Source organism: Notolabrus celidotus, chromosome 9 (assembly GCF_009762535.1).
Source record: "Notolabrus celidotus isolate fNotCel1 chromosome 9, fNotCel1.pri, whole genome shotgun sequence".
In the NCBI taxonomy this organism is placed as follows: domain Eukaryota; kingdom Metazoa; phylum Chordata; class Actinopteri; order Labriformes; family Labridae; genus Notolabrus; species Notolabrus celidotus.
The window spans coordinates 24,889,200-24,900,712 of NC_048280.1; the positions used below are offsets into that span (position 1 = coordinate 24,889,200).

Consider the following 11,513-nt stretch of genomic DNA (forward strand, 5'->3'; position numbering starts at 1 on the left):
GTCACGAGTCTTTGGTACCTACATTTTGGGGGTCGCAGGCTGAAAAATGTGGAACTCCTGGTGTAGAATAAATAAGCTGTATAAAATATGGACATAGCGGGTTTTGAGCCTCCTCGCCAACAGCTACAGTGTTCCCGCCTGTCAATCAAGTCAGCTGTGCCTCTCATTGGAAGACTTGTCATCTAAATATCTTAGAAATTGCAGAGTTAGAAAAAAAATCCCCCCATACAGTGTGTGCCTATCAAGTAATGGGCTATCCAGACTACACTCGTCTTTTGTACCAGGCTGTAAACATGTTTATTTCTGCTTTCTGATTTTTGAATTGGTGTGTAGCCTATGGGGTTTCTGGTACTTCAGGAGCCAGCCTCGAGTGGAGCCTCGATGAACTGCAGTTTTTAACACTTCCACATTGGATTCATATTTTAAGCCGTAGTTAGAGACTCGGTAGCATCATATTATGTTGTGTAAAACACTACAGATTGCTACATTTGTAGGTAGAGAACAGTCGCTCGGGTTGCATGACTCTTGTTTTGAAAGGACAAACCGGAAGTACAGAAATAACAGTGGATCTCTTGACGGTGGGTCAATAACATGACGGGCTGGAAACTTGCAAACGTTAGCGTAACCGTTATCACTGATGATGTGTGGCATCAGACAATAAAAACACTGCATTACATGAAAAGACACTTTGAACAATAAAATACTTTATAGTACAAAGATCTGAGTCTGTTTGTGCGTGTGTGTGAGATGGCTTTCACCCACCTCTTGCTCGGTGTCCCCCTGCTCCGACACTCCGATTTCACTGGGCAGTTCGGCCAAATCTGTGACCCGAATGAGTCCATCGTGGAGGAAAATTGTTTCCTCCTTCACCGAAAGCCACTGGGACGAATCCACAGCCCCGGAGCCCATCGCTCTCTCCTCCGACAGTGATGCCAAGGGGGTCGAACATTAAAAATTCAGTGACAGAATGACAGAAACGCCCTAGCTAGCCAGCTAGCGAGCTACAATAACATAACTACCGTTACCGTCGCTGCTTTATCTGACGGTGATGATCGACCGGGCGGACTGAACCGTGAAGGTGTAACGGGAGACAGCCCAGCAGTGAACAGGCAGCAGCGGCAGGTTCACATTTCATGGGTCTGTCGTGCTAATAGTAGCTGCTAGCTGTCTGGTTGGTTAGCTAACTTACCGTACGGTGAATATAACGTTACCGAGCAGAGTGGTGGGCGTGACACCAGGACAAAATCCGTTACCGCGGCGCACCGTTAAACCGACAGTCTCTCAGGGTGAAGGCTGCGTCTATCGTTCGGTCATTTAGCAGCCGGAGTGTAAACGCAGACAGTCCCGCTAGCGGCCCAGCCGGTGAACCAATGGCTGGAGAAGATAATGACAGTCTCAGCTGTCAGTGCGACGCCATGTTTCCAAGGCCAACTAGCGACTCCCAGCATGCACCGCGGCCCAGACTAAAAGCTGTCAAGAATTCATGGGTTCATTTAAGAGCCGAGCAACACAACCTGTCATTGTTGACGTGTTAGTGAAAGGACCAGGGACAGAGAAAGGGTTTTATAACCAATCTGTAGGCCAGGAGGAGACTAGGAGTAGGAGTCATGATCACCTGTACCAATAATGGTAATTATTGCACTTCAAGCCAATAGTGGACACTAACAAAGTAAATTTACTTGAGTACTGTACTTCAGTACATTTTTGGAGTATCTGCACTTCACTTGAGTGTTATTTTTTTTGGGAACTTATTACTTTTACTCCACTACATTCAGAAGACAATTATTGTACTTTTTACTCTGCTACATATCTATCAGTGCTCTAGTTACTCACTACTTTTGCTTTGAAGTCAGCTCATGAATTTCCTTCTCTTTTCTGAAATCTGATCCCTAAGACAGTAAAATGTGTTTGTGTAGTTCCATTTGTCTCAGTGGTTTAGTCGTACCTGTATATTGTGTCTCCACGGTTGAACATGGAGCAAACACAGAGCACATTTCACTCAGATCAGGCAGTTCATTTAGAGGTGGTAATGATGGCTATAATTCTCCACCTGAGCACCCATGGTCATATCTTCAGCCCGTGTTAAAGGTTTTTGAAATGAGGAATGATACGTATCATTTGAAATGTTCTCCCTGTCTCTGCCCAAACATACAAAAATTCACTGTCCAACCTGAGAAAGCGTGTTCAGCTATGTAACATTTGTTTTATTCCAGATGAACATTTCAAACTAAGTTGTCTGTGCTTGGAGTAATTTAGTTGCTGTTTTTTTTGATGGTATAGTTTTTAGAGATTTCAAGTAATGTTTTTTAGTTTTTAGATAAACATGATGTAACAGAATGTACTTCTATGTATTCTTGACTGCATTTATATATTGTGAAAATACGTTTTGAGATATTTTTAAAAGTACTTTGAATACTTAAGTATTTTTAAAAGCGAGTACTTCAGTACTTTAACTCAAGTAATAATTTAACAGAGCATCTTTTACTTGTAATGGAGTAATATTTGACCTGGAGTATCTATACTTTGACTTAAGTAAAGAAGACGAGTACTTTATCCACCACTGATCATTGCACTTAAAGCTGCTGTTGGTAGGAATGGTGTAAAAAACGCTACTTTTTTTCTGCTGGGTTTGGAGAAATTGTCATAATACCCATTGGTACTCATCGGAAAGTTAAGTAATTTGAGACTATTGCGAAATCTCTGTGTTTTCCAATGCCTATGTATAAAGCAATGTTATTATTCCCCTCGTTCCCGTTATGACGGACCAATCATTGCTAATCTCCAATCCTCCGTCCTGATTAGCCGAGTGGTGGCCCCTATACGTCGCCCTGATTAGCTGGGAAGCCACTACTTCCTCATAGAACGCGCACAACGATCTTTTGTGGGCGGGGTTATGGGAGCAGCTTTAATTATACCGTACTTTAATTAATTAATTACATTTTACTTTGGTTGATATATCCATGGTTGATAAATCATTCAACAGAGGTGAAAATAAAAAGCCAGAACCATAAAAGATTACACTTTCTTTTCAGGTTATATTATGTTTTTAATTAAAAGAAACATATAAATATTTTAGAGGCCTTTTATATAAAACATAGGGGGGGGGGGGTGGGGGGGGGGGTAAAATGCATGATAAAGTAAGCAAAGAAAAACACATTTACATTTTTACACAACAGATACAAGAGTTTTTACAGGACCCACAAGAAAGTCCCATAAAACCAGTGTCCCTATTTCCTGAAACATCAGTCTTGTTGCATTTCAAGATGGTAATCTTATGATTGTGCTGTGGAATAAAAATGGGTCTTTGAAGTTATTATGGATGACAGATATAGACACATTCCATTTCTGGTACCTTATAAGTGAGGATATATGTCTACAGTAGAAAACACTGATGCAACACATTGTAAGAGTAGGAGTTGATGAAATGAGAGGGAAGATGAGGTGCACATTGAAGGAGTTGCAATCCTTGTAAGGTTTTCAAATCAGGAATGTTTTATTCATGCAGGGAAATATATGCATTATTTTTGTATATTTTTGTATCTTATAACAAAAACAGTAGATGTAGATGACACCTTGGGTTTGGAAAAAGACATATGTCAGTGATTATTTGTGTAGCAGTAAAATAAGTTTTTTGTTTTTTTTACATAAAGGATTGCTACTTGTAAGATGTAAGCTGTTTCAGAATGCAGTGTGGAGTACACCTGGTCATTTTTCTTACTTAAACCCTTTACATTACATATCATATAATAGAATGCAACTTGTGATCGTTCATGTAAGTTTCCTTGACATGTGATAATAAATCAATTACTAAATTCAAACAGAAGCAAAAATAATACAAATATTAACAGTTGTTTTAATTTCATACACAATCTGATGGATGAAGTTAGCTCTTTATAAACATATGTCCATCCATGGCATGCCCGGAAATATATTACAATAGTCTAGAGTTTTAATCCTTGAACATTCCAACACTGTGAATTTACCCCATCAGACAGAAACAGAAAATGCTGCATGAAATGTAAAGCTTATTAAACTCATTGTTGCTGCACACAGCAGCTTAGTCTATAATCGTGTGAGTTGTGCCATGATATCAGCTTCTCTTTGCAGCCTAAGGCATCGCTTAGAAAGGCGAACAGGAATCCCTCTTTTTCTGCCATTGACTGAATTTTGCACCCCAGCAGTGTTTTTTCCTTCTATCTTCTTAAGTGCTTGAAGTAGGTCAGAAGCTTTAGTGAAGCCTCCAGAACAGCTAGAAAAGAAACACAAGGAGTATTAGACACAGAACCCAACCTTATAATCTGTTACAGCAGCAACACTGTAGACTGGCAGACTGGCACTGCTGTTACAAAAAGTTGTCTGAGATTAACATAAATAAGGATATGGGAGCTGAAAACCTTTTCTTGTTGAGGCATTTTTTCTTCTTTGGCAGTTTAAAGCAGTCCTGAGAAACGAAATCCATCAGCAGCGTGGGGAGAATACTGGGTTCTTTGAAGCTTTTAATTTGAAGAGCCAGGCTGTAAAATCGATAAAAAAAGAAGACAGGCGGCAGTCATTTACAAACTCACATACAGATAAATGCAGGAGACAACAGGATAGGAATGACGATATAAAGCATGATGTATTCATGAATGAGTCAGAGGGATACAAACAAAGGAAGAGAGAACTGCCCGAGGAGGCAGGCCTTTCTCTTTCATTACAACATCCTGCAGAAACGAATGAGGAATAATAGTCATACCATATCATACCATGCATACACAACTGTAAGTGAGAGCGTTGCATACAGTAGTATTACTATTATTAGTAGTACTCTCTCATATTATACCTATTCTCTCCTGCTACAAAACAGTGAACCCAGTGAGAAACATTAATTTTCAAGAGATGCTTCTTTAAAATAATACACATTTTTCTATCTCATACTGCTGAAACCTGGAATAAGCTTCACAATACCTATGGAATATACGTTTCTGTCCCCCATCAACAGGGGCGTGCCCAGATTCTTTTGACAAGGGTGGCTCAACTTGCACTCTCTGACTTGAGCAAGGGGTGGATAAAGTTTGTGTATGGATGGCATCTGTTGACCTATTTTGTCTCCACTAATCATATCTGCTTCATCTAACATGAAATTAACAAACAAATGTCATATTCCTGTGTTTATTAAAATTCAATACAACGGCAACATATAAGTCTCTAGGCTTATTTCACTAAGCACACAAAAGAACATTTATATCAACAGTCACAATTTAAAGTACGGAAAAAAGAAAATGAGCTTTACTGAAATGTCAAGAGAGATACCATCAGCCTGTTACAACACAGCACAATTAGGGTTTATAGCATTTCCCACCTGAACAAGACGAATAGCCAATCATGATCTAGGATTTTGGGGTGGCACAGAAGAAGGCCAATCAGGTTTTCAGGCTTGCCCATGCCACCCTTGGCCATCTCTTTGGACACACCCCTGCCCATTACAAACTGTATAATCAAATTTAGAAGGGATTTCTCATAGCCAGTTTGAACAAGAGTATCCCCGTATCAAGTCTAACAAGTTTCATTGTTCATATGAGTACCTGGCTGCTGTTTTTAATTAACACCAAAAAACATTTGAACCTATCCCATGTCGCTGAGCCAGCTGCTGCAGGTTTCCCTGCTCCAACATGTCAAACATCTGCAATAAAAAAGGTATTGTTTTGTATCATTGCTCCACAATCACTTACTAATTGACCACATGCATGTTCTTGGTTGCACCTGTGGTAGGATGTATGCTCTGACAAAGGCCTTTTGAATTTAAATAAGTTTGATAAAAGAACAACAAAAAGTAAGTCACTAAAAGAAAATCCAGTATTTCGTGATCTGTTCTCATAGTACAGTTTATTATTAATGTTCCCTGATCAATTTAGAGACTGTGGACCCTGCTGGAAACATATCTATAATTACTTCCAACAGTTCTACCACAATAAGAGCCTTATTCTTTCAACAAAGAGAAAAACTTCCTCCTGTGCTTTATTTTAATCTTCAACAGGACTTCTCATTTTACTCTGAGTTGCTGTGGTTACATCACCTCTCTGCAACCTGCAGGTTGAACCTTGAAGTTGCACAGGAATGCAAAACACTCTCATAATGGATTATCGGGGTAAAAAGCTTTTAGCTTGGACTGGTTCATAAGCTGTATGATACGTGCATGTCCTTGGCACTGGTTGACTTTGCTGTAAAGCTGTTTCCAAGGGTGATAATAATGTTTTGCTTAACTATTGGTAATTAGCCAAAACACATGAGACAACATGAAGTCGAAGGTTGGGAAGTTGGAATTTTCTGTCAAAGTTCTGGAGCATTTTTGATAAAAAGAACTCAACGGCTTAACATTTTAATTATATGGTGAAACATATCAGGAACAAGCACCTTACATCGTAAAACAATGGTATGGAACTGCAGGCTTGTTCCATATATAGAGTATAATTTGTGGTATTGTTCACATCAAAATATTTGTTGTGTTATTTCAACAAAATATTTCTTCTGCTCTCCTTTTTAAGGGTCTAATTATAAACAGAGTCATAATTATTATAATAGTTGTGCAGAAGCTTATACCTTCATCCTATGGGACTGTGGTTATTGAATATTATGACAATTTCGTACATTGTTACCCTCATTTCAAGTTATGTTTATCTGTTATACAGGCGTATGCGAATAAAAAGAAACTGTAGAAAGAACTGAGTAATGTGAAAATGTTGTTACCGGTTAGTGCAATCACAGTGGTAGGCAGTCTTTGACTCCACGTTCTGCAGCTCATACTTCTTCTCCATAGGTGGGATTTTGTATCCACATTCATCCAGATGTTTGAGGCTTCCACACAGGAGGTAATTGTCTGCAGGAACAAAAATGATCACAGGATGTCTCACAAGAAAGCTGAGTGTACCCACCTTTCTTTATATAATGATTCATCTCAGACACCCACTGATGCCCAAGAAAAGGTGAAGTATAACTTTAAATTCAGAATTTTTCTGCATTTAAAATTAGCAATGCGTCCCACCTGTACGAGTCATAGTTAGATAGCTGGAGCTCTTTAACCCTGCAAGAATTACTGTTGGCCCTTTAAAAATTCAAACCCTTTCTATTGCCTTTCTGCAGTGGTAGCATTAGTTAAATGTTGTAAATCACAAATAAAAGGGTTGTAATTTATCCCAATGTGCAGAATCCATTCAAATGATCTTTTGGTATGAATAGTTTTAATGTCACCAGAGTCTTACAGGTCTGTATTCATTTAGATAAGTTATACCTGAATACACTCACCTGCCAGGCCTCTCTTTGCAGGTGTGTTTGGTCCTTTGGTTCTACCCACTGACTCCTGGCTTGTGTTATTCCATATCAAATGGGACTTCCTCACTTTTTTTGTCTTGCCATCTTCATGGGCAGGAGGCTTTGGTTTGATGGAAGTATTTCTACTCCTCAGTTTCTTAAAGGGGTCTCGTTTGACTTTCTCTGTTGTTGTTTTGAGCAGCAGATCCTCAAGTGTTTTTGACTTGATCAGTAATCTGTATGTAGTTGTTGAAGGTGTAATAGTTGTAGTGTGCGACGTTGATTTTTCTTTTTGACATTTTCTACAAAGAGGTTGAAAAGCGTCACCTCTTGGAGGCGTCACCAGTCCACAGCAGCTACCTTTCTTCTTGCTTTTGGTTGTTTTGGTCCCTGCTGTGGTGGTTGTTACATGTATCTGAGGGGGTGGACTCTGTGTAGATGACAGGTAGCTCTGTGTTGTGGTTGTTGTTGTTTGTGGGTAAGGGGTTGTGGTCACATTCAGTGGAAATTGGCTCTTCCATGTGGCATTGACAGACGTTTCCTTTCTTGCGCTCTTCTTTTTTCCAGCTCTTTTTTTACCCAATGTGTTACTTTTAGAAGTATGTGAAATATCTGTTTTCATCACAGGAGTGGTGGTGTGTAACTTTGTTATTGGAGTCATTTGTGAAGGTGCTGCTGTGGACACTTTCTGGTTTCGTTTACATCCTTTTCCCCTACTACTATTCCCTTTGCGCCGGAAAGTGTCTCCTCTGTGCGTGTTGATGCATCTACGATCACTCTTTTGTGACTTGGTGCTGATCACAGGGCTTTTTGTTACCTGCTGCTCCCCTGTCCCTGTTATGTTGTCACTGTCAGAGTTGTCCCCATGTTTTCTTGCAACAGCAGAGCTGTTGTAAGGAAGGGGACTCTTGAAGACAGCATATGGAGCCACATTTGCGGCTTTGCACCTATGGAGAGTAAACATGCATGTTAAAACCAAGTCATGGAAAAAGGGGCGTTTTTTTCTCTCCAAAACTGTACATGCTGTACTTACAGCAAAACATCACATTCTCTGTTGGTGTATTAAACTTACAAGAAGCAGATTTTTTTTTACTGCTATCAGGGATATGATGTGTAGTTTTAAGCAGTTACAATGTGCAGTTTTACACAAGTGACAGAGTGGAAATTCAAGAATCAATCACACAAACACACTCTTAAATTACAGACATTTTGCCATTTTATTGATATTGAATTATAGTTTGCCAATGCAATATTATTATTGTTAAAAAAGGTTAACCATTATTCATTATGTGAGTGTGATCACTTCTCAGTGTTCTGCTAACGTTGTGGAAACAGCTGAGCTGTGGCATGATACCCTGTGTGAGATTGTAAGGTTTGGCAGAGTGTCAGGCATGTTATTACAAGCACAGAAGCGTATATACTGATCTACCCATCAATTGAACTGTGCCTGCACTTTCCACTGAATTAAAGTATTCTATATGGTGTGCAGTTGCAGTTTGTCATGCAGTATAAGCTACAAGCAAAGAACATCAGTGTTTCTCTTACATTCCCCACCAGTACATCTCAGTGCAGTGCTTCTGCTGTTCAAGCTTGAAGCAGGGAACTTGAATAATGCTGAAGAAGCTGTAGCCCACCATGCTAGAAATAGTATCATTCACATCAAGGAGGCACTGTCGAAACCTGGGGAGAGACACATACCAAGGTCACAAAAGTCCAGAGAAAATTATCACACACATCCTTGAACTCTGCCTCATTTTGTCTAAAGTTTAGGAGTAGTAAAAAAAGTATTAAACAATAGACAATGGTTCGACAGGAAGGTAATCCAAAAGTCTGGCACTTCACTTCTTCTTATTAAACATGCACCTGCCAGCACTAAAGGAGAAGGAAGAATGAAACAGACACTGAGTAGCTTCAGTATAATAAAATAGAGAATATATGCCCTGAAAACACAAAAATGGCGAGCGACATGCTCAGTCTTGACATCCAAAGTTTATCCAGGGGGCTGATGACAGTGATGTATTTATTACCCCTGTATGAATAGACATCACGTGGCACCAGGTTCTTCAACTCAAAACCTATTATATTTATTGGCATGATGACAAAATGTTTTCCAGAGAGGAGCAGACATTTGAAAGATGGAGGTTTCAACTACAACATCAGTTATAAATTCAGCCTCCCAGTAAGTTTCTCCTCAGTTGACCATCCAAACATACCAGGAGGTCTCTGTTACTGCATGCAGGGGTTCCCCTTGAAGTGCCAATACATTTAACCCCCAGTTCAGTGTTAGATGTGCAGGTTGTGCATGCTGAGGCTCACCGTTTGTCACAGTCACAGTGAGAGACGGTGAAGAATCTGGAGTTGAAGACGCCGTAATTCACAGTGAAAGATGGGATGATGTGTCGACAGTGGTCGTGTTCACGGCAGCATTTATCTGCACTCTCAAACATCCCTGTGCAGATGAGATTTAAATTGTATTACACATCAGGAGACATTTTTTTTGGAAGTACAGATCAGTTCCTTGAAATGCTTTGGAGAGATATTTGAAATTAAATTGGATGTGATGTTAAAAAAAGATCTCTTATCTAGAGAACCCGCAGAGGGACCCCCAAAAATGTTAAAATGAAGAGCAATTCTGTGTAATTAAAATCAAAATAAATTAAATCAAACTGATCAATAAAATGTATCTTTGTCTACAGTGTGATGTCACTCTACAATATCCAGCATAGTGCACACAGTTGTTTTAATACTTTCCAAAACCATATCTTCTGTGGTATCAATCTAAGGTATGCTGAGGTAGTTAGAGGTTAAATTTAAAGACCCAACTGCTTCAGAGGGCCTCTCAAAGTCCCCTCAGGTCCGTATTTGCATACTTTCAGATGGCCCACACCTCCTATGCATGCAAGAATAAAGCATGCTTACTAAACCGAAGTGATAGCGTGGTGTAAAAACCCACTAACCATTCCTCATATGTTTTCTTTTATCATCAATGTCACCTTATAAACGAAAAAATACTGCAAACCATAAAAAATGAGGAAGAGCACAATCCTCACCTAACTCATCGTATCCAATCGCTTTACTTCCAGTGCCGCACCACAGCGTCCCTGGAAATATCACCCCGCGTCTCATTCGACTTTTCCCCTCTCTCCCATCTCTTCCTGCGCGCCTGGAAAACTTTGGCACATCGGAGGATCCAAGTGCGCACGGAGCATCCGGAGCCAACAACGCGCTGATATTAAACCTCTGGCTGATTTCCTTCTTCTTCGTGTCACTTCTGTCGCAAGCAGTAAGGTATTTCTCCGCAACGAGGGGACTTTGATTTACTTCACAAGCAACGAGTTGTATATCTTCGGACCACAGGGTGAGGTACAGAGAGAGCGCGCCGGCTGTGTGTTCACGCAGGAACGTAACGCGCGTCTGTCCGTCATCTGCAGGACTGGATTTGACACATGAGAGACCTGACCCTATCACATCCTGCGCTTTTGATAAAATAATCGATGATAAGGAGAGGAGGACTTGAAGCAAGCACCTGTTGTGCATTTCAATGTGAAATGGGTGTATAGACAATCCAGGTTAAGACGAGATGAAGCGTCAGATTAAAGTCTGAATGGACGAGTCATTCCAAGTTAATTGTTGCATTGATGTAGTTCTGCACCAGCCGGCATCTGTCTGTGCTCGAAGAAGGCATGTGTACCTCCAGGATAAACGCCTTTCCTATTGGTTCGTTTGGAGGCTCGTGAGATATGACACACCTCACTGTTTGAACATGTGGGTGTGTGACCTGACTCATAGAGGGTTCAGTTTATGATTAGTTTATTAGGAATTAAGGACCCAACGGTTTTTCTTTATCTTTTCTTTCAGGGGATCAATCAGGTCAAAATCCAAACAAAGTAGCGATTGCACAAAGGACCTGTGCAACCAATCAACTTGTTCTTGTGAGAAAATGTTTCATATCTCCACCCACATTTATGGGATCTGCAGAGCTGTCTTGACCTGTAAGAGTTTACGGCAGGTGCTGCATACATGTATAAAGGTGTGGTATGATAATCTACTGAGAGAGGACTTTGCTTTGATTCAAACTTAGATTGGGTTTTGATAAGATTTTACAGAACTGTTTATTTAAACATAATATTTCGGTCGTACTTCTGCTCAACAAATTCTGCTTTCATGAGCTCCAGTTTCATCTTGTGCTCTTCACACACTTTACAAACTTGTGTTACCTCAAAAAA

General features: G+C 40.1%; 2 protein-coding genes across 5 annotated transcripts in view; both read right to left on the bottom strand.

Moving 5' to 3' along the window:
* Positions 1–1,443, bottom strand: part of LOC117818355 (probable E3 ubiquitin-protein ligase HECTD4) — a 37,922-nt gene extending 36,479 nt beyond the window's left edge. For all 4 annotated transcript variants that reach the window (XM_034691195.1, XM_034691193.1, XM_034691194.1 and 1 more), the window contains exon 1: positions 763–1,443. In XM_034691195.1, coding sequence (XP_034547086.1) covers positions 763–909 — 147 coding nt within the window. In that variant the 5' untranslated portion in view covers positions 910–1,443. The remainder of the gene's footprint in view (positions 1–762) is intronic.
* Positions 1,444–3,120: 1,677 nt separating this feature from the next.
* On the bottom strand, positions 3,121–11,006 carry LOC117819538 (group 3 secretory phospholipase A2-like). Its single transcript, XM_034692961.1, has 7 exons — positions 10,338–11,006; positions 9,604–9,736; positions 8,833–8,967; positions 7,282–8,234; positions 6,727–6,856; positions 4,395–4,514; positions 3,121–4,249 (listed from the first exon to the last, which is right to left on the bottom strand). The coding sequence occupies exons 1-7, from the start codon at positions 10,822–10,824 to the stop codon at positions 4,063–4,065; spliced, it is 2,145 nt and encodes a 714-aa protein (XP_034548852.1). The 5' UTR covers positions 10,825–11,006; the 3' UTR covers positions 3,121–4,062.
* Positions 11,007–11,513: the final 507 nt, after the last annotated feature.